The sequence below is a fragment of the Leucopleurus acutus genome, assembly GCF_964270905.1.
Source record: "Leucopleurus acutus genome assembly, chromosome: 9".
In the NCBI taxonomy this organism is placed as follows: Eukaryota; Metazoa; Chordata; class Mammalia; order Artiodactyla; family Delphinidae; genus Leucopleurus; species Leucopleurus acutus.
Window position 1 is genome coordinate 94,447,148 of NC_139144.1, and position 24,096 is coordinate 94,471,243.

General features: G+C 38.6%; 1 protein-coding gene across 2 annotated transcripts in view; it reads left to right on the plus strand.

The window, feature by feature from the left end:
• Positions 1–11,593, plus strand: part of IFT56 (intraflagellar transport 56) — a 34,319-nt gene extending 22,726 nt beyond the window's left edge. The window contains exons 12-18 of one of the 2 annotated variants that reach the window (XM_082846123.1): positions 1,626–1,689; positions 3,853–3,941; positions 4,167–4,250; positions 5,423–5,492; positions 6,269–6,375; positions 9,487–9,620; positions 11,121–11,593. In XM_082846123.1, coding sequence (XP_082702249.1) covers positions 1,626–1,689; positions 3,853–3,941; positions 4,167–4,250; positions 5,423–5,492; positions 6,269–6,375; positions 9,487–9,620; positions 11,121–11,232 — 660 coding nt within the window. In that variant the 3' untranslated portion in view covers positions 11,233–11,593. The remainder of the gene's footprint in view (positions 1–1,625; positions 1,690–3,852; positions 3,942–4,166; positions 4,251–5,422; positions 5,493–6,268; positions 6,376–9,486; positions 9,621–11,120) is intronic. The other variant, XM_082846124.1, reaches the window with a different exon arrangement.
• Positions 11,594–24,096: the final 12,503 nt, after the last annotated feature.

The following is a 24,096-nucleotide window of genomic DNA, read 5'->3' on the forward strand; positions in this document are numbered from 1 at the left end:
CACAGCGTGGCCAAAAAAATAAAACAAAATAAAATGAAATAAAAAAAAAGAAAGCTACAACCCTAAGAATTGCTGCTTTGGTTAAAAAAAAAAAAAAGCCCAATTGTTAAACAGTGTGTATATATAATAACAAGAGCAAATCATTACAAAAATTCATTCTTATTTTCACTGACTTTTTAAATTTTTATTTGTTTGGCTGCGTTGGGTCTTTGCTGCTGTGTGCGGGCTTTCTCTAGTTGCAGCGAGCGGGGACTACTCTTTGTGGCGTGTGCGGGCTTCTCATTGTGGTGGCTTCTCTTGTTGCAGAGCGCAGGCTCCAGGTGGGCGGGCTTCAGTAGTTGCGGTGCATGGGCTCAGTAGTTGCAGCTCGCAGGCTGAGTAGTTGCAGCTCACAGGCTGAGTAGTTGCGGTGTGCAGGCTCTAGAGCACAGGCTCAGTAGTTGTGGCACACGGGCTCAGCTGTTCTGCAGATCCCTTCCCACCAGGGATTGAACCCATGTCCCCTGCATTGGCAGATGGATTCTCAACCACTGCACTACCAGGGAAGTCCCTTCACTGACTTTTTTTTCACCTTGCATACCTCTGAGCTTTAATTTTGACATTTGTAAAATGGGAATAATTGTTTCTCTGGAAAAGCTTTTTATAAGTACCAAAATGCTGACTAAAATTAAGCTTTTATTCCTCTGAATATGGCATAGTAAGTTCTTTTTGGAACAAAGTGTAATATAAATAAATCTTTTTATCTCCAGCTCACTCCAAAGTGCTTCATGTAGTAGATAGGCAATAAATAGCTATTGAGGGCTTCCCTGGTGGTGCAGTGGTTGCGAGTCCGCCTGCCGATGCAGGGGACACGGGTTCGTGCCCCGGTCCAGGAAGATCCCACATGCCGCGGAGCGGCTGGGTCCGTGAGCCATGGCCGCTGAGCCTGCGCGTCCGGAGCCTGTGCTCCGCAACGGGAAACGCCACAACAGTGAGAGGCCTGCGTACCGCAAAAAAAAAAAAAAAAAGCTATTGAATAAATTAATGGTTTTATTTAATAAATACTCCTTGTTATAGCCATAGCTCCTACCACAAGGTCTGATATATGATAAAAGAGCAATAAATATTTGTTAAATGAATGAATGAGTTCATTTAATGAAGATACTTTTTTGTTGTTGTTGTTGTTGTTTGTTGTTTGTGTTACACGGGCCTCTCACTGTTGTGGCCTCTCCCGTTGCGGAGCACAGGTTCCGGATGTGCAGGCTCAGCGGCCATGGCTCACGGGCCCAGCCGCTCCGCGGCATGTGGGATCCTCATGGACCGGGGCACGAACCCGTGTCCCCTGCATCGGCAGGCGGACTCTCAACCCCTGCACCACCAGGGAAGCCCAATGAAGATACTTTTAAGATAGAATTTGGGGATTGGATTTTTTTCTTCTTTTCTATCTGACTCTAAATAGGTTTTAATTCAATTGCATATTATCATTTTCTAGTTGCTTATGCTAATAAGAATTAGTACTATTGATTTGGGGAGGATTTAAAACAAGGGTATATGTTAAATCCTGACAAATATGTTAAAACCACAAAGTAATACAAATAATGTATTTTCAGCTTATTCTTCTGTATCAGCTCTGCTTTGTTTTTCAGAAGGATCATATGAAAATTGCCCAGCAGTTCTTCCAGTTGGTGGGAGGATCAGCTAGTGAATGTGGTATGTCTGAATCTGTACTTGTGAGCATGATTTATAACTGGAGTTGGTCATATACTGACTGGTGAAGTTTGATTCTCTGTCCAGGGATATATCTGTTAGGCTTCCCATTATAAAGTAGAAACTCAGACACAGGAGAGAATATTGAATTAGCCCTTCTTAACATCTCAGCTAAAATGGGAGGAGAGGATATGTAAATAGAGGAAAATAAGTATATTCTCTAGTTCATAAGAGATTTAAAAATTTGATTCTGTCTTTTATTTGAAATGTTAACTTTTATTGATTTCTCAAGAGCTCTTTATGTATAAAACTTTTGTCATGCTGTAGATATTTTTCCAGTAGGTCATTTGCTTTTAACTTTGCCTATGGTATTTTTTTCCCATATAAAAACATATCTTACTTATCTTTTCTATAATGATTTCTTACATGGGTATCAAGCTTAGAAAATGCTTTCTTATCCCTGAAGTTATATAATATTCACCTATATTTCCCACCAGTAGTTTTGTGGCTTCATTTTTATTATTAAACTATCAATCTCATCACTGAAGATTCAGTGTAAGATTTGAGAAAGGGATCTAAAAAGGGCTGACAGTTAGCCAGTGTGAACCAATATGGCTGTCTGTACCAGTTGTCCATGGCTGGCATCTATTCTGATGAACAGTGTTCATGCTGAACTGATGGTTAAATATTCTAATCACCCCTGGATATTCATTTTCTTTCAAATGTTTCACCAAAACTATTTGTTGGATAATATTTTCTTTCCCCATTTCAATTCATTTGTACAACAAAAGTGTATTGTGGTGTTGGGGATACAGTAGTAAACAAAACAAACCAATCCCCCTATGCTTGTGCAGTGTACAGTCTAGAGAGAACAGACTATAAATGTGAAAAGTAGATTATAGGGGACTTCCCTGGTGGTCCAGTGGTTAAGACTCCGCGCTCCCAATGCAGGGGGCCCGGGTTGGATCCCTGGTCAGGGAACTAGATCCCGCATGCCGCAACTAAAAGAGCCTGCATGCTGCAACTAAGACCGTGCACAGCCAAATAAATAAATAAATATTTTTAAAAAATAGATTATATAGTATATCTGTGCTAAGTGTTTTGGGGGGAAAATCTTGAGCAGAGGAAGGAGGATTGGGAGTGGCAGTGGTGAGGGCCAGGCGTTATCCTAATCCTCTGCCACTTCAAATACGCATCTGTTATCGGACAAAAAGTTGGTCAGGATCAGGATCAGATGGTTCCATGACAAAGTATTTCTCCATTTGAGACCAGAAGTGTTGGGTTGTCTTAGATGAGTAATGATGGATACTAAGTCACATTAGTTGAGTGTGCAGGTGTTGGAGTTGGGTGAGAGAATCAAAGCCCTGGAAAAGATCTGGGGAAAACTGTAGCCTGTAGAACATGTGCTCATGTGGGACTCTGTTAACCGCAAGAGAGATTATCGGTCATTCTTGAGTACTGTGACCTCCATCATGCTGAGGTTTTGTCCACTGAACAGAATCTGTAATTTCAGAATCTAGAAAGATGTCTTGGAATACATTCCTGTCTCTAAATTATAAAATAACTCAAAGTTCAGCTAAAGAGAACTTTTTTTTTTTTGCGGTACGTGGGCCTCTCACTGCTGTGGCCTCTCCCGCTGCGGAGCACAGGCTCCGGACGCGCAGGCCCAGCGGCTATGGCTCATGGGCCCAGCCACTCCGCAGCATGTGGGATCTTCCCGGACTGGGGCACGAACCCGTGTCCTCTGCATCGGCAGGTGGACTCTCAACCACTGCGCCACCAGGGAAGCCCAGAGAACTTTTTTTTTTAATATTATTAAACTATTATTTTTAATTTATTTATTTATTTATTTTTGGCTGCGTTGGGTCTCTGTTGCTGCGCACAGGCTTTCTACTTGCAGCAAGCGGGGGCTGCTCTTTGTTGTGGTGCGCGGGCTTCTCATTACAGTGGCTTCTCTCGTTATGGAGCATGAGCTCTAGAGCACGGGCTCAGTAGTTGTGGCGCATGGGTTGCTCCACGGCATGTGGGATCTTCCCGGACCAGGGCTCGAACCCGTGTCCCCTGCATTGGCACACGGATTCTTAACTACTGCGCCACCAGGGAAGCCCCTAAAGAGAACTTTTAGTTTCATGAATACACCTGGTTTCTTTTCCCATTCCATTTCAGATACAATACCAGGGAGGCAGTGCATGGCTTCCTGTTTCTTCCTGCTTAAGCAATTTGATGATGTCTTGATTTACCTCAACTCGTTTAAGGTCAGTGTAGAATCTTCTAGATGACTTTGTATACAAAATACTGTATATAGTATGTCACAGATAAGATACTTTAGGAGTATCTTTTACTACCACCCTTTTACTGTGGTGGTAGTAGTGGCATCAGCTAATTCCTTAAGATTATTTTTGTGTTTACCTGGTATGACTGATGTTTTCATATTTTATATGTTAATGCTCAGTGTGACCTGTTCTTGGGATGTTTTTCAGAGTTACTTCTATAATGATGACATCTTTAACTTTAATTATGCCCAAGCCAAAGCTGCAACTGGCAATACCAGCGAGGGTGAAGAGGTGGGTACCTGCTTTTGAAGGCGTTTGAATAATTCTATCTAAAAACATTGTTATCTTTTTCTCAAATAAAAAGTTTAAGGGTAAAGGATTATTAAAAGTTCTGTTGTTCTTAGGTTATACTAAAAAGTACACTATAGGGGCTTCCCTGGTGGCGCAGTGGTTGAGAGTCTGCCTGCCAATGCACGGGACACAGGTTCGTGTCCCGGTCCGGGAAGATCCCACATGCCGCGGAGCGGCTGGGCCCGTGAGCCATGGCCGCTGAGCCTGCGCGTCCGGAGCCTGTGCCCCGCAACGGGAGAGGCCACAACAGTGAGAGGCCCGCGTACCGCAAAAAAAAAAAAAAAAAAAAAAGTACAATATAAATAGATATGTAGCTTTTATAACCACATTCATGTTTTCCTTTTTTGGATAAATTTTATAAAAACATAACATACATGGAGAAAAGTATACAAATCAAAGTACACAGCTTGATGAATTTTTAAAGTGAACATACCCAAATAGTCAGTACCCAGATCATGAAACAGAATATTATCATAACCCTGGGAATGCACCCATCTCCTTTTTGAGTAGCTCTCTTTCCCACAAGGCTAACCACTATCTTGACTTCTAACTCCATACATTATCTGAATGATTCAAAATAATTCAATTGAATTATTTAATTCAATTTTGTTATTATTCAACAAATTACTCAACTCATTATTATTCAAATTCTAAGTATTTTCTAATTTCCATTATGTTTAGAAATGATCTTTTTATTATCTTTGACGATGAGTTATTCTAAAACATGTTTCATGATTTTCAAGTGTGTATGTTATCCTTTCCAGGTTATTTTATTTTGATATCTAACTGAATTGTATTGTAGTCATAGAGTGTGGTCTGTATAACACCAGTCCTTTAAAATCTGTTGAGACTTGCTTTATTGCCCAGTAGCATGTGCAGTTGTTAATTATTCTGTTCAAATCTTCTATATCCTCACCAACCTCATGTTACCTTGTGATATCGATAACTGAGAGAAGTGTTTTAAAATCAGCACAAAAATTGTCCTTTACTTTTCTCAGTGGCCTGTATAGAATTTGGTCATTTATAATGCTCATTAATCCAAGGCAAGCTGCTATGGATATTTTTATTGTAAAAGCATCTTCATGTTTACTCCCTTTTTCCTCCTCTTACAGATTTTCCTTTTAATCCAAAGTGAGAAGATGAAAAATGACTACATTTACCTCAGTTGGCTAGCTCGGTGCTGTGAGTCTTCTTTTAAATGTTATAGAGGAATGCTTTTATTGAGTGTTTTCTAATTTTGTTTTGTAGAATGAGTAAACTCTGAGATTAAGTGTTGTTAATGCTACTCAGTAAGGATGGCCACGTACATGTGTTATATATGTTTACCCTGTGAATAGTTCTACCATATGACATTGACGTAGCATAAACAGTCCTAAAAGATGCCAAGTTCTTCCTTTAGCCTAGTAAAGCTTCCAGAGTCTGAGTTTACATTGTTTTTTGTTAAATGATATTGTTATGCTACTTTTACCTTTTCACTTTGGTGCCGGCCTGAAAAGTGATAAAATGTCAAAAACATAATTTGTGTGTACTATATAGCCTATCGTCTCTGTCTGTCTCTCTCTTGCTCCTTTTTTTTCACTTGGTTTTAAAATGTTCACTGAGTTTTTGAAGTCATGGGAAAATTTTAGCAATTAGATTTCTAAGTGAGGCTGGAACTGTATGAGTGGGATTGAATGAATGATAGATGACTTTTCAGCAGATGAGCAAAGTAGGAACTACTGGAAGTCAACCCAATCTAAAAAGATGTAACTATGTAAAGCCTAACTTAAGTATTTTAAGTATGGTAGAGTTCTGATGGGGAAACCAGCTTAATGCCGACAGTGTAAGCTTTCCCATGTAAGGGCTGCTTACCATTACTTTGTATATTTGTAACATAGAACCAAATCCATAGACTAGCAAGATGCAGAAATGTATTTCTTGTACATTTAAAAAGCATAAATCTTTGTTTCTCTTTGTAGACATTATGAATAAGAAACCAAGACTAGCCTGGGAACTTTATCTCAAGATGGAAACCTCTGGCGAGTCCTTTAGCCTCTTACAGCTCATTGCTAATGACTGCTACAAGGTGCGTCTGAGTGAGACCTAAGGGGAAAGTGAAGATCAGTATCACATTGCTGCATTGACTAAATATTAGGGGAAAGTGTCCTAGAGATTAAATGGCTATAGGTGAGAGGATTCGCATCGTGATATCAGAAATGTCATCCCTTTTATGAATGAACTGAACTCAGAGATAGGCAGCATTTCAGGGTTTTATATGTACATAAAACATGTATACATATAAATGAAATATGAAAGAATGTGTATGAAATAGTGGTTTAGAGAGGAGGTTTTAGATTTCTAAAGGCTATGAATCTTTAGGTACCATGCAGATAGAGATATTCATCTGGTAATTGGAAGTTTCGTTCTGAAGCTCAAGAATGATGTCCTCTGACATCGAGAGACAAATCTGGAGAAATCATCACCACTTCAATAGTAATTGAAACCCTGAAAAAAGTGAGATTACCGATAAGGGAGTAAAGTAAGAAGAGTAAGAGAGTTGCAAACCAAACCTCTGGGAAAACAATGGTGCAAATAGTAGACGAACTGTGTGTGTGTGTGTGTGTGTGTGTAGGGAGTTGGAAAGGCAGGGAAGAGGGAGGAGTTTGGGACCCTATCCTATACATTAAAAGCTTTTTAAAAAGTTAGCCTCAAATTCTGGAAACTCCTATTTTGGGAATATTTCTTCCTGTCCAAAAGACAGGAAAACGTCAGGTAAAGAGAGTCTAGTATCAAATTAATCAATAATAGCTCATTGCAAAGTGAATCATTACATTATAAAGTGAATCACCATCAGTGGAAAAGGATTTAAAACATAGGAAACTTGAAAATGTTTAATAGAACTTGGTGGATGGCAATGATATTAAGTAAGTTAGGGAAGGCAGAGGAAAATAAAACATAAAAGACAGGAATTTAGTTCAATTTTAGATGTATTAATTCTGGGTTTGGGGCTCCCAGGTAGAGATATTACATGTGTGAAATTATCAGGGTGAGCCTGGAGCTCAGGTATTCATGTGAGAGGCTCAGACTAGAGATGTAGCTTTAGAAGTTAACAGTAGTTAATGGTGGTGGTGGTAGTAGCAGTAGCAGTAGCAGTAGTAGCAGTGGAGTATGGGAGAGAATGAGATTAACCAGTGAATGGGGTGAGGAACCACATGGAACACCACTATTTAAGGGATAGAAATAGAAAGAAGAGTCAATGAAAGAGACAGAGGATGAAGATGAACAGAAGGAAAAGAAAAGAACCAGGAGAGAGTAAAAAAAAGTGTTTTTTAATCACTCTTTTTCTTATTCCTGTTTTATCAAATGCCAAGGAAGGAAAATGTCAAATCTGCAACTAGATAGAATTGCAAGAGGCCTGAGAAAACACTGCTAGCTACAGAAGAGGATTGGATTAGGAAGCAGATTCAATGAGAATAACGTAGACCACAATCTTAAAAAACTGATGTATGATTTCATATATATAACATTCTTGAAATGACAAAATTATAGAGATGTAGAAAAAATTGGTGATTGCCAGAGGTTAGGGGTGGTCAGCTGGGAGGAGAGTACAGCTTTGTGGTGATGGAATAGATCTGTATCTTGATAGGGGTGGTGGTTACATGAACCTACACATTTGATTAAGTGACAGAACTGTACATACACATTGTAGTGATGTCAGTTTTCTGGGTTTGATATTGTGATATTGTGATATTGTACTATAGTTGTATAAGCTATAATGGGGGAAATTGGTTGAAAGGGACATGGGACCACTCTGTACTATCTTTGTGACTTCCTGTAAATTTATAATTATTTTAAAATAAAAAGACTTTAAAAAATGAACCAACTAGAGCTCTATCCAGCAATATAGATGAATTGTAAAAGCATATACAAGACACAAAAGAATATTTACAGCTTTATTTCATATAGCTAACATACTAAGAGGCAACACTCAATTATATTGTCTAAAGATGTTTACATAGCTGATAAAACTATAAAGAAGGTCAAAGAACTGATGACCATAAAAGTCAGACTACTAGTAACCGAAAACAGGGAAAGAGAGGGTTGTAGTGTGGACATGACACACAGAGCTTCTGTTTTGCTGTCAATGTTTCATTTCTTGACCTGGGTGGTAGTTACACTTATATTGACATTATAGTCATTAAACTATACATGTATGTTTCCCACACCATTTGGTGTGTTTCTTTACGAAAGAAAAAATTTTTAGGAGAAAAATTTATAGGAAGAAGGATTAACCTTGAAAAGGAATAAGAACACTTCTTTCTGAGAGATATGCAGAAAAGAGGGAAGGAGTAATGAAGGTACAAGAATAATTTGAACTGAAGGAAGGAGAGTTGTGTCTTCCCTATGAAGTATAGAAGAAAGCTAAGCTAAGATGCAGTAGAGATCTTAGGAAATTGGCAAAGGCGTAAAACAACAGTTCACAGGAAAGGAAAGGTAACGAAACCGCACTGAGTAAGGAGGATTGCCAAGCAATTTGAAGACTTCAGTGAACACTATACCTTTATGATTGCCAATCAGGAAACCTCATCTAAGCAAAATTTAATGATAGTCAGCATACTCTACAAGGCCAAGGAAATGTGTAGTATATTTGGGAAAGAAGTTTGTCAAAATGAATTAAATGTTTAAAAGACTTGCTGTTTAGAGTAGGAGTCAGTGTACATCTGGGCATTCTGAGACTTTAGGGACAAGGTAAGGGAAAGACCATCCTCTTGGGCTGAATAGGATCATATTAGCGTAAAATGAATGATAGTAGTCATCTACAGAATGTATGGAGGAAACATGAAAAATAACCAGTTCAAATCACCGTCATCAGAGTTTATCCTCAAGATTAGAATATGATTAGAAGAAATGACAAATATGTTGATTACAGTGTAACTTGACTATATGTAGAAGAAATGTTATATTGTTGAAAACTTAATGAAGGGAAGGGGGTTTAAATTGAACTCATGTACACAAACTGTGATTTTCCTTCTTGTTTTAATAAGGAATTGAAATTTATCTAATTTGCTAATTGCAAATGTTGTCATTACCCATGCACTTGTTTTATGAAATTATGTTTCATGGTATCTTTACATTTAGTTTCATTCTGTGTGACCTTTTGACTACAAGTATTACCACAGTACTTTCTTTTATTCAGATGGGCCAGTTTTACTATTCAGCCAAAGCATTTGATGTCTTAGAGAGGCTGGATCCCAACCCTGAATATTGGGAAGGCAAGAGGGGGGCCTGTGTAGGCATATTCCAGATGATCTTAGCTGGGAGAGAACCCAAGTAAGTAGACAGACAATAGACACTACCTCTATGCATTTGCTGGTTCCTGGGGGATGAGAATTGCTTTCTTGGATCATGTCTTCTGAAAACTAAAAATTATTTTGATGAATAAAAGGTTAAGTTTTGTATTTCTATCGGACCTTTTTCCTCCAGAATTTTTATTTTATAGAATCAGATCATTCTAAACTATGTATAATGGGGACATTGAGTATACTACAGCTCTCAAGGATAAGAGCAAGATATATATTTGGCTCCAAATGAATTGTCCTTTTCATACAATGCCTTTTCAATCTCTTCTTCTCTTTTCTTTGCCTTTTGGCTTTTTTCTTGTGTCTCTTAGTTTAGTCCTCAAAGCATTAGAAATGGAGTGAGTGTGGCTAATAACTCTTCTTCTTCTTTTGCCTTCTCATATTCCAGGAAATGCTGAGACATTAAGTCTACATAAAATTAAGTGGCGTATAGCTCCATTTGTTAAAGTTAAACTACTTAAAACTAAATTCAGTTTTCTGAAAATAACTTTGTGGAATGTATTTGTTACTGATGTATAAATAGAAGATGCGACTCTTTTTTTTTTTTTGGCCGCTCCACGCAGCTTGTGGCACCTTAGTTCCCCCGACCAGGGATTGAACCTGGGCCCCAGCAGTGAAAGTGCTGAGTCCTAACCACTGGACCATCAGGGAATTCCCATGACTATTTTATAAGTAAATAATCTATCAAAAATTACTTCCTGCCTTGTATCTACTTCCACTCCTAAATAAAAGTTGAAAAGAATTTGGGTAGTTGAAAGAAGATACTTGAGGGAAAACATAGAAAACATGAGAGAACTCTTAGGGAAGAGGGTCAATCGACAGTCATCTATAGATTTGATGAGGTAATAGGGAAGTTTTAGTCTGCATTACTTAAAGCATGAGTTTAAATTTTAATTAAATTTAAGTTACTTAAAATATAAATACTGACATTTGCCAAATCTTGGTCATTAACTTTCCTCTCTTCCATATTTATTAATATATTATTTTTCTTGAAGAAATAATCTATGCCTGGCTTTGTAAAATTTTACAGATATGGTAATGACACCCAGTTTCGGGTGATTACCACCTTAAACAAAGGAGAAATCTGGGGCTCAGACAACTTAAGTCACTTGTTAGCACAGAGCTAGAATTTGAACCCAACTCTTTGAACCCAGCTCCTTGATATAACTTTCTACTCTGTCATGCAGAATAAGCATAGAAATGGAAATACTTATGCCATATTAAGACAAAAAATAGCATATATATAGATAGTAGAAGTAAACAAGGAAAACTTGGATTGGTGAGAAGGATTTCACAGAATTTACATTTTACTATGGCATCAAAAGAATAGAAGGCTAGGAAGTTTGTAATTGGTTTTTGAATGCACCGTATACACATATCAGAAGGATATGAAGAACAGTCACAAGTTTATTTTACTTGTTAATTTGCATTCTTTACTGAAACCATTTGTCCTTTCAAATCTTTTCCTCAGAGAGACCCTTCGAGAAGTGCTCCATTTACTGAGAAGCACGGGTAACACCCAAGTAGAGTACATCATCCGGATCATGAAGAAATGGGCCAAAGAAAACAGAGTGCCTGTCTAACATAGCTCCGGAGTCCTAAGGAGCCAGTCACCACGTTGACATAAAACTGGATATCATTCTCCTCGAGTTTACGTAAGATGCGGGGCTCTGTTTTACTGACACTTCCTTCCTTGCTCTTCGAGCCTCAAGACCAGTGACTGGCTTGCTTAGACCGAGCCTCCTGGCTGAACCAAGAGCCATAATTTGTGCTGTGGCTCCTGTATGATCCGACGACCAATAAGACTTCGGACTTGTCTGGTGCCTTTCTTCTAAAAATACTCAGAGTCCTCTTATGTGATTTACTGACTTGAAGGAGGATGGCATGACTTTTTTTACATATTAGCATTCCATGGCATTTTCTCCAAGCTGCAATAACAAATGCCTTTAATGCTCAAAGGTCACCATCATTCTGTCATCTTAATTTTAGCCATCTATGTACATTATCCTGTTTTACTGGGAAATTCCATAAAAAGTTTAATAGTGCAGCTCTGAATCTTGGGAGAGCAGAGGTTATAAATAGCTACATGATTCTAAGAATGGCAGTAAGATCCTTTATCAGACTGTCCAGTCATTAATAGATAATAGGCTTATGGGATTACTCTTTCAGTAGTTGAATTCTTGATGATAATAACACAGTTGCAGTGGAGTAACCTGAATATTGCAGTTTTTTTAAAGGTAAGTACTATGAAAAAAATCTGTGTGGTACATTTGAAGATATTCAGGAAACAGTATAAAAATCTCATCAGGCACTTCCCCACTGTAATTTAGGTAACATTACAGGTTAGGTTTTTCTTCATATATCCTGCTGAATAAACATCAATTTTTGAAAGTAGGGCTACAAAGATTATTTTATTTCTTAATGTAATGTTAATAGAATATGGATCATGTAGAGCCCTTTGAGGGATTTCCTAATGGCTGGACTCTGTCCTACGTCGTATCCTAGCCCAATGTTTCCGAGCTCTCGCAATATAAACCCATTACACAACTGAGCATTTTTAGGCTCACAACCTATTTTCAGAAGATAGACCTACATGTTTTATGTACCAGATTACCTTTGTTTCTATATTACATAATTTTTTCCTGTTAGTTTAAGGTACAAGTATTACAGGTATAAAAAGTGCAGAGCCATCCCTATCGAGCCTGGGAACTGAAACTCATAGTTCCTTGAAGCACTGAAAAACTGTCAGTTTTTCCACCTATACCCCCAGCATCCACTGTGGATGAAGAATTCATATATAGAATGGAGATGGGAACATGGCAGGAGTTGGAGCAGCTAAGGAAAGAAGGTCTGTGATGGCAGAGAGCCTTTGCCTTCTGGACAGTTGCAAGGGGTTCTTCCAGCTCTGCTCAGGAAGATGACCAGTTTTCCAGTCTTTTATTTAGACCCAGATCTAATCAGTTCAGAGCACAAATCAAAATAAACTGACCTGGGGCTTCCCTGGTGGTGCAGTGGTTGAGAGTCCGCCTGCCGATGCAGAGGACATGGGTTCGTGCCCCGGTCCGGGAAGATCCCACATGCCGCGGAGCAGCTGGGCCCGTGAGCCATGGCCGCTGAGCCTGCGCGTCCAGAGCCTGTGCTCCGCAACGGGAGAGGCCGCAACAGTGAGAGGCCCACGTACCGCAAAAAATAAATAAATAAACTGACCTGAAAAACTGAATTTTATAAAACAAAGTTATATCATTTTTCATATGCCAAAGCTTCTGTTCCTTATTATGTTGTTTCTGTTTTTTCAAGCATTGGTTCTCAGTATCTAAGTTACAAGCTGGGTCAGATCTGGACAGAACCTGCTATAATCTTTAGAATCCTTGTGATCGTTACCTCACTTAAAGTATTAGGAAACATAATATTAGAAAAAGACACATGAAACTTTTCAGTGGTTCTTTGCAATGAAATTTGTCTTCCAGTTAATTGCTATTATTTTCAAATTTCCTATGCTTGGAAAACTTTTCCACTGATGGTGATTTACTTTTAAACGAGTTCTTGTTGAGCTTAACACTCTAGCTTCTCCCTGCCATTTTCCTGTCTTTTGGGAAAAAAAAGATATTCCAAAAAGAGCAATTCCCAGAATTTTAGATTAACTTTTTAAAAAGTTTTTAATCTGTAGAATTGAGACAAGAAAACCATAAAGACTAATGTAAGAGAGATACTATCCAATTCTGTTACTAAGGATAGCTACTTCTGAAACATCTTGGTGGGCCTCAAGATTGCAGAGTAGTGTTGCATGGAGAGGGGGAGGTCCAGGCTTAGGATGTAGTGTAATGTGTACAGTTCATAGCATCAGTGTACTCTTCATAATCTGTAGCAGTTATTACTTGCAAATGGAAAAAAATTTTTAAATTATTTTTGTACTTCAAAAGAATTATTATATTCCACTATAACATATTCAAATTAAAGCTTATTATTTGGTTATTTATAGTATTCTGTTGAGTGTGAGTGCGGGCCCTGGGGGTGTCATGTGCCTTCTCTCCTTTCTTTCCTGACCCCAGAGTAAAGGGGTAGCACAAAGTTTTGGGCTTCACAAGTTATTCTTTTTGAGGGGAAAGTAGATATCCCCTGAGAAGACTTGTCCGCTGAGGCCTGTGATTCCTGCTCAGTCCTATTAGGTTTGGCTCTTTACTGTGTTACAGCCCATTCCAGAAGTTGTTTGACCAGTGCATGATATAATGCCTCATATGTAGAAAGCTCCCAAATACTTGTTGACTGAATAAACATACAGTAACTGGTAGAGCAGGGGACTTGTGAGACCTGACCTCATGTATTCTGGTTCCCATCTAATTGTTGTTTTATGGTGTGCCAAGCATATCCTAGATGCTAGGGATGCAAAGAGAAATAACGCACAGTCCTGATAGATAACCCAGTCTAACAGAAGTATACACAACTAAACACAGTAAAGTGTGACTGTTTTCTCAATAGGAAGAAGCTATTGAGAGATAAAATAAGGCAATGGGAATGTTTGTATCCATACATATGGGACACCCCCTACCTCATTTTGGAGAAGCAACCAGAATGGATCCTGGAACTCAACGGCTAGCAAGATGTCCAGGCTTCTGCCATGTGTGTAGCACATGCAACATATATGCAAGTACACAGAAGCCAAAGGACTGGTTTCCTTCTTTGTGGCTTGATACACTTAAAAAGTTGCAAGCAAGTGGGCATTAAATCACAACAGTTATATTTACTTTCTAATGGCAAAATGAATTAGTGATTTACTAGTTCCTGTATTTATGACTTCCTCAATATGACTTAGGTAAATAGTCATCTCTCTTCTTCATCCTATAAAATACTTCTCAGGTTTAAATGTATTTTATGATAACGTTCAAACAGTCTTCTATTCAGAGATGCTCTCAGAGAAGCAGAGCTAGAGACCTGATGATTGCCCATAACATACCTCAACTCCGGACTGTAGGAATATGTGAAGATATGAGACGCACACAATAAAACAATAGCTGAATACAGTCAGCTGATGTGTGCCTATTGAATGTATAGTATATAGACAAGTTTGCACTCTTTTGCATCAAAACCCTCTCTTTAAATAAAGTCTAGATGCCAAGTACAATAGGGACTGTCCTGGTGGTCAGGGCAAAGGGAAGCAGATGCAGCATGTCCACCACTCAGGCTGCCCCTCAAGGCAACACAGTTTACAAACCTCAGATATAGGAAGAAGTACCCTGCTAGGTGAACATCAGGGAAGAGGACGGTGGGAAGCGCAGACGTGAGCATCCATACCATAACCTATGGGTGCATTTGATCTAATTCAAGTCACCATTTTTTGTATATTGATTCATGTATTCATGTATTTATTTGGTCAGTTACTTATATTTCACTGTGTTCCAGAAACAATTTTAGGTGAGTTACCAAGTATATGTACAAGAAAACGTAACAGATAGAAGGAAGAGTAAAGTTCATACACAAAAGTACATACCAGAATTACCAAAGATGGGCCAGAAGTTCACTTTCAAGCTTCCCACCAACCAAAGCAAAGGGGGAAACACAACCAGATGGAGAATTCAGTCCATCTGTGTAAATGAACTCCCTTATGGGGAAAAAAAAACACTGGCTTTTCAGGGATCTCTGATTGTTGGCAGGGTTCTGAATTAGGTTTCTGCACCATAACTTAGACATAACCAAATGCTTAATAAAAATTTCAAGGGAATCTTACTGCATCTCTAAGTATGTACAGGTCTTTTCTACTATGTACAGTTAAATAATTACACATGTCCTTCTATTTTTAATTTCCTCTATATACATAAAATTATACTCTCCTTTGCCAGTTTTTAACTGAGGAGTAGCTATTAATATGATGAAGCTGAGACATGTTATTCAAGTTTTTAAAATTACAGCTCATGTTAGGATGAAAATGTATGTAACAGTGACCTAGAGACTAATTGCAAGGTACTGTAAAAGCAATGAAATTATGGGATAGTATAGCTTATACATTTACTGAGAAAATTCAACAGGGAAAAACATTGTAGAATAGGTCACATAGAAAAGGCTACATGGGGGAAGTGAATCTTAAATGAAACTTGGAGTATAGAATTTAACTATATAGAGAATAAGTCAACGATTATGTCAGATGAAGATAACATAAATGAAGCCTTGAGTAATATTTACAGATGTTTAATCTTAATTTTAATTGTTCCTATTTATCTACTTTCATTTGTTCTTTGAGAAACAGTATGGCCTTTTTTGTAAACTTGTAGTTTCATGCCATGACCCAGCAATTCCACTCTTCAGTATATGTTCAAGAGATACTCGTGTCCATGTATACCATGAGATATGGACTCTTGTCCATGTACACCGGGAGATACGTACAAGAATGATCCTCACAGCACTGTGCCCAGGGAAAACCTGGAAACAGCCCAAATACCTATTGACAGGAGAGGAAATCGTGAAATATATATTTATGTTTTTTATAGTTCTATGAGTTTTGGCAAGTGTATACAGTCATGTAACAACATATATATGCTATATATATAGATCTATTAATACATATGATTTTTTTGGTATAAAAAAAGCTGTTTTTAAAAAAGAATCCCAGGTTTAAGTTCATGCTCACTCTCTATGGTCGCAACCACTATTTGGAAACTGGAATGAGACCTGGGCATCTGTCCAGCGTGTCAGTGGAACTAAAAAAGGTAATTATAGAAACATTGGTGACAAAGAGAACTAAAGCTTCTGCTGGGGAAGGTCGGCACAGGTTGCACACAAACATTCAAAAATCAGATCGATAAGTAGCCGTGGACTTCTCAATAGCAACTCTGGAAGCTTTAAAACAATGTTGTAATGCCTTAAGAATTCTGAGGAAAAATTATTTCCAACAAGAAACTGTCATTCAAGTATGTAGTAGAACGAATATCTTTTCAGACATGTATTTAATTTCATAAAATTAGCTCCTGAACTTTGTGCTCCACCAAAAATATGGGAACAAACTAAGGAAAAGAGAAAATGTAGCATATAAGAAAGGGGGCTCCACATTAACAGAGAGAGTGGAGGGAATGCCCGCAGTACGAGTGGGGACGTATTTCAATACAACTCTGCTACAGTCTCAGAGATCAACCGATACAGACAAGAGCAGCTCAGAAAGCTTCAGGATGGACTCATTCAAGGCTAAATTGAACACCTCATTTGTTAACATATTGAGAAGAGAGTTTGGGTGAGAGTTTGGAGATAAGCCTCTAGAAAACAAAGCAAATAATAAGGTGTGCAGGAAAGGAAAAGTAATCGTAACATATTTCACGGCTCAGCTGTAAAAAGAGTTTATACGGTCAGAAAACTGTAAGCACTGAACACTGATTCAACGAAAAATTGATCCAATAGTATGGGGAGGGGGTGTGCGGGTGAGAAGTGTCCATGTGCAGGGTATGTGTGAGAAAAAGCTAAATCTTCATATTTCATTGCAAAATGATAAATGAAAAAAAGAGAAAAAATCTACAGTTTAGTTCTGAGAAGCAGAGGAGGCCAAGCAAACCAAAAGACTGGACAAGCCATATTTGCAGGAAGCACTTTGCCTGTAGCAGTTATGACATCATTGTGAACAGCTCCTTATCAAAGGAGGCGGGGAAGGGACTTCCCTGGTGGCACAGTGGCTAAGAATCTGCCTGCCAACGCAGGGGACACGGGTTCGATCTCTGGTCTGGGAAGATCCCATATGCCGTGGAACAACTAAGCCCGTGCGCCGCAACTACTGAGCCTGTGCTCTAGAGCCCGAGAGCCACAACTACTGAGCCCGCGCACCTAGAGCCCATGCTCCGCAACAAAAGAAGCCACCGCAATGAGAAGCCTGTGCTCACGGCAACTAGAGAAAGCCCGTGCACAGCAACGAAGACCCAATGCAGCCCAAAATATGTAAATTTTAAAAAGGAGGTGGGGAAGAGTAAATGCAAAACCTCAAGTCTTAGGTAAATACCTGCCAGTGGGCACATGGTCTTGGGGTCCCCCGACATGCATACCCACCAAGATAGCTAGTCCAGGAAAACTCATTTTCTTCAAAGATGCATAACCCAAACAGACAACACGGTTAAGGGTCTATAGACAATTAATACAAACGAAAAGAAACAAAGGAAGGAGGGGAGGAAGGGAGGGAGGGAGGAAAGAAGAAAGTCAAATGCTGGACAAAAAAAATCACTAGAATATTGGTGATGTGTTTATGAAAGATGTAACCAAATATTTTACTGACAGAAAAGTAGAAAGTAGTAGTTCACTGATATTTCATCTTTAAGGTATCATTAAAGGTGACAAATCAAGTAGTATGTAAGCTGTATTTTATAATACCAGGTTAAACATAAAGTATACAAAAAGAGAAAAATAGATGAATTTCATCATCAATCGTAGTATGGAATTATGACAATATCCAAAGAAATTGAGGATTAAGTTCATTATAAAATTATCCCATTAGGGACTTCCCAGGTGGTCCAGTGGCTAAGACTCTGCACTCCCAATGCAGTAGGCCCGGGTTCGATCCCTGGTCAGGGAACTAGATCCCACATGCTACAACTAAGAGTTCGCATGCCTCAACTAAAATATCCCACGTGCCGCAACTAAGACCCGGCACAGACAAATAAATAAATAAATATTTTTAAAGTAAATAAATGAAAAAAAATAAAATTTTCCCATTAGAACAAAAATATAAACCTTCTAAATTATCAGAAGTAACACACACAAAACCTCATGGAGGATTTTTTAAAAGGTTTAAAGGAGAAAGCGTGATATAAAATAAGGTGAGAGATCTGGGCTCAAACATACCTTTCATATCAAAATGTAAATGGGCTTAACTCACCTATTAAAAGAAAAAAGATTAACAGATTGGATCACAAAGCAAAACATAACTCTGTGGTGTTTACACATAAATGCTGACAATAAAAAGATGGTCAATAATACAATTAGGCAAATGCAAATAAAAAGAGAGCAGGTGGGGTGGCACAATGGTTAAGAATCCACCTGCCAGGACAGGAATAAAGACCCAGATGTAGAGAATGGACTTGAGGACACGGGGAGGGGGAAGGGTAAGCTGGGACGAAGTGAGAGACTGGCATGGACTTATATATACTACCAAATGTAAAATAGATAGCTAGTGGGAAGCAGCCGCATAGCACAGGGAGATCAGCTCGGTGCTTTGTGTCCACCTAGAGGGGTGGGACAGGGAGGGTGGGAGGGAGACGCAAGAGGGAGGAGATATGGGTATGTATGTGTACGTATAGCTGATTCTCTTTGTTAGAAAGTGGAAACTAACACACCATTGTAAAGCAATTATACTCCAATAAAGATGTTAAAAAAAAAAAAAAAGAAGAAGAAGAATCTGCCTGCCAATGCAGGGGACACGGGTTTGAGCCCTGGTCCGTGAAGATCCCACATGCCGCGGAGCAACAAAGCCCGTGAGCCACAACTACTGAGCCCACGTGCCACAGCGTGCGACAACTACTGAAGCCCGTGTGCCTAGAGCCCGTGCTCCGCGACAAAAGAAGCCACCACAGTGAGGACCCCGTGCACCACAAGGAAGAGTAGCCCCTGCCAGCTGCAACTAGAGAAAGCTGGCAGACGGCAACGAAGACCCAACGCAGCCAAAAATAAACAAACAAATAAAAAGAGAGAGCAGGTGTCACAATCAAATAGGGTTGAATTCAGGTCAAAATCATTAAGCAAGTGAAAGAAACACATTTTGAACGATAAAGGGTCCATTTCTCAATGAAGATGTAACAATTATGAAGAGACAACAAAGAAAATGGCATCAATAATCAAACAGCAAAGTCACAGGATAGCGGTAAATCAGTGATTTCACCACAAAGCAACATCCATATTTCTGCTCTGCCATCTCAGATAGTGGACATCTGGTGGGTTGCCTGGTGGACCCCATACCCTTTCTTGGAGCAGCATCCTGCCCTCCGCTCCCAACTCCATCCACCTTATCACAAGTTCCTGGTAGCCATACATTCATCACAATTGTTTGATCTGGGGGTGAGCACCTGACCCAAATAGGTCAATCAGAGAAATTTTCTATGATTTTGGAATTGGGTGTAAAAGTTTCTTGTCTTAGTCTGAGCTGGTCTCTCCAACAAAGATGTTAAAAAAAAATTTGGGAAAGTATAACAAGGCCATATTTTTAATCATGTAACTTGGGGAGCAAAGAAAGCTAGTCCACAGAGAGAGGGGAGCAGAATGAAACAGATTTGAGAGAGAAGCAGCAATGAGACAGAGAGAATATTGCCGGGAGTGTGTGTAGCTTTTCTAGTCCCTAATTCTGGTTCCATCTTCTTGGGGCCCGATTGCATTCCTTTCCCTGGGATAGGAATGCAGGAATTACTCCTGCATCTGCTTTACAAACTTCTCTGAGTATCCAACTAGTTTATGTTGATTTCTTTTAAGATACTTGAAACCAAAAGTTCTAGTATTATTCAGTTCTAATCCCACTGCCCTTCTTTCAGCCCTGCTGGGGCATGGCAGTTCATTCCATCCTGCCAGGCCACCATACTCCATTTCTAACTCTATGGTCATGCCTTCCCTTGTTCTCTTTATCTGTATCCTTAAGAAGTCTGTCCCTCTTTCCTCCATAAAGTTTTCTTAACTATTCCAAACCTCTTTGATTTCGCCCTCCTCTGTCCCAAATGTCCATGTAATATTTGTATATTAGGAGAAGAGTTGAAAAATGTTTGCCCAGCTATGCCAAAAAACACTAGCTTTTTCCATCTCAAGCATCTAACTTTCATACAAAATCTTTTAGTCTTCTAGCTTCTGCTGTGTGAAATTCCCATAGCCTTGCCCCATGGTTACAATCTCATGGAACTGTTCAAGACTAAGTGATTAGTATTTCATTACTTACAGCACAATTTGCAACAAAACAGTTTCTGCTCAAGGGAACTATTCAACATGAATTCCATGACATTTCCCTTGAAATTGGAAAACAGAAAATTATAAGGATAAAAGCTGAATAGTATATAGAATGTCCATTAATAAGATCACTGTATGAACAAATTGTGGTATATTTGTAAGTGGAATACTGCACAGCAAGGAAAAAGAATAAACTACTGATAATATGCAATCACATGGATGAGTTTCAAAACCATTATATTGATTAAATGTATAGAAATATTGAATCACTATGTTGAGTATCAGGAACTAACATAATGTTGTAGGTCAATTATACTTCAAAAACAAACAAACTCAAAAAAAGAGATCAGATTTTTGTACCAGAGGTGGGGGGGGTGGGGCAGGGGGAATTGGATGAAGGCAGTCAAAAGGTACGAATTTCCAGTTATAAGAAAAATAAGTACGAGGAATGTAATGTACAACATGATAAATAATTTAATTAACACTGCTGTTTGTTATATATGAAAGTTAAGAGTGTAAATCCTAAGAATTCTCATCACAAGGAAAAATTTTTTTCTTTCTTTAATTTTGAATCTATATGAGATGATGGATGTTCACTAAACTTATTGTGATAATAATTTCACGATGTACATCAAATCATTATGCTGAACACCTTAAACTTATACAGTGCTGTATGTCAATTACACCTCAATAAAACTGGAAGAAAAAAATAAGACTTCTGGAGATAGACGTTGGTGGTGGTGATTGCAAAACAATGTGAACATACTTAATGCTGCTAATCTGTACACATTAAAATGGTTAAGATGGTAAATTTCATGCTATGTGTATTTCACCATGAATAAAAATAATGTTTAACTTTTTTTTTTTTTTGGCTGTGCCACACGGCTTACAGGATCTTAGTTCCCTGACCAGGGATTGAACCCTGGTCCTTGGCAGTGGAAGCTGAGTTCTAACCACTGGACCGCCAGGGAATTGCCACTAAAAATAATGTTTTAAAAAATAAACACACACATGGGACTTCCCTGGCGGTCCAGTGGTTAAGACTCTGCACTTCAAATGCAGGGGGCATAGGTTCAGTCCCTCGTGGGGAACTAAGATCCCACGTGCTGCGCAATGCGGCCAAAAAAGAAAACACACACACACACAAAACAAACAAGAAAACCCCATTGTGTTGATTGAAAGAAGCCAGACATAATAGTACATAATGAGTACATACCATAACAGTCTGTGTATGTAAGTTTCAAGAACAGGCAAAACTAATCTATGGTGAAAGCAGTCAGAATGGGGGTAACTTCTGTGAGAGTTCTGAGTGGAAAGGAACATGAAAGACCTTTCTGGGGTTAAAGAAACCTTATGTATCTAGAAATGGGTAATGGTTAAAGGGTTGTATACAAGAAGAAAAATTCATTGTCGTATGCATTTTCCTGTATGTTAAGAATTCCTTACTTTGTATAAAAAATAAATAAAATAAAATTCAAAAGAAAAAAATGATGCCCATGAAAAAAAAAAAGAATTCCTTAATTTAAAAATTAAAAAAAGATGCCAATGTTCAGCTACCAGAGTTGGCTTCAGCTCAAAACAAGCACACCTCGACTATCTCCAGCTGATAGTTAAACCACTTCTGTTTCAAGCCACACAGTGTCCCTCCACAGATCACTTTTCAGTTGCTTGTGTCTACATCCAGATATTTTATGTATATATAAATAATAGGGGGGAGGGATGGTTAATCGGCCCTGGTGCTATTTTTCTCATTTCTTCAGAACGGTACCTTTCTGCCAGAAGCCAAACGTATTTCAATATATCAGTCTTTCCTTTCTTACATTCTTGGTAAGATTATACTAACAAAACATATTTCCCCTTGTACAACTATGCTATATTAAAAAAATCTACCTATGGATTTTCATAAAAGAAACATATGCTGTGCATTTTTTCACTTCAGAATAAAGTTTTCTAAAGGGAAAAAAATACATTATTTCCCCCCTTTAGCACAATGTTTTCTCTTTTTGCACAAATAGTAGTATACTAAATATTGTTCTGCATGTTGTTTTTTTCACTTAAGTATAGATCTTAGTGATGAAACATTTTTTTGAAGATTGCTTCAAATTCCAGTGAATATATCGACCTATCATAAGAGAAATGTACACTAAAATCATTTAAGTAAATATATCAGCTTGGCAAAGATCAAAAAAGCTAATAGGGACTTCCCTGGTGGTCCAGTGGTTAAGACTCCACGCTCCCAATGCAAGGGGCCTGGGTTTGCTCCCTGGTCAGGGAACTAGATCCCGCACGCGGCAACGAAGATCCCGCATGCTGCAACTAAGACCTGGCGCAGCCAAATAAATAAATATTTTAAAAAGGCAGATAACGTAATATATTTTCAAGGATATTAGGAAATAGAGACCCTCATGCATTGGTGGTAGAATATAAATTGATACATTCTATGGAGGGTAATTTATCAAATTAGAAATGCACATATTCCTTCATTCAGCAACTGAGTCAGGTTAAGCATATTTCATTCACTTGAAAGCCGTTTGTATTTCCTTTCCAGTGAACTATCTGTTCATGTCTTTCCCTATTTTTCTATTAGGTTATTACTGTTGTGTCTCCTTGATGTTTATAGATTAGGGAAATTCACTCTTTGTGAAAGGTGTTGCAATTTTATTCCAGTTTGTCATTTGCCTTTTGACTGATGCTGTTTTTCTTTCATGAAATTTATTTTATTTTATTATTTTTCAAAATTTTATTTATTTATTTATTTATGTATTGGCTGTGTTGGGTCTTTGTTGCTGTGTGTGGGCTTTCTCTAGCTGAGGCAAGTGGGGCCTATTTTTCCTTGCGGTACACAGACTTCTCTTGGCAGTGGCTTTTCTTGTTGCAGAGCATGGGCTCTAGGCTCTCGGGCTTCAGTAGTTGTGGCACATGAGCTCAGTAGTTGTGGCTCGCTGGCTCTAGAGCACAGGCTCAGTAGTTGTGGTGCAGGGGCTTAGTTGCTCCACGGTATGTGGGATCTTCCCGGACCAGGGCTCGAACCCGTGTCCCCTGCATTTGCAGGCAGATTCTTAACCACTGCACCACCAGGGAAGCCCCATGAAATTTATTTTAAATAGTTGCAATTATCAATCATACTTGGAAAGGCCTTTCCTAGTGTGAGTTTTTAAAAAAATCTCACCTGATTTCTTCTAAAGTTTTTATGATTTCTTTTTTTTAAGTGAAGAAACTACAATTATTTTTATTGAAAAATGTGAAAGTGAAATATTATATTTATTGCATTATTTTTCTTAACATCTTTTGGAGTATAATTGCTTTACAATAGTGTGTTAATTTCTGCTTTTAACAAAGTGAATCAGCTATATGTATACATATATCACCATATCCCCTCCCTCTTGCTTCTCCCTCCCACCCTCCCTATCCCACTCCTCTAGGGGGACACAAAGCACTGAGCTGATCTCCCTGTGCTATGCAGCTTCTTCCCACTAGCTAGCTATTTTACATTTGGTAGTGTATATATGTCAGTGCTACTCTCACTTCGTCCCAGCTTACCCTTCCCCCTCCCCGTGTCCTCA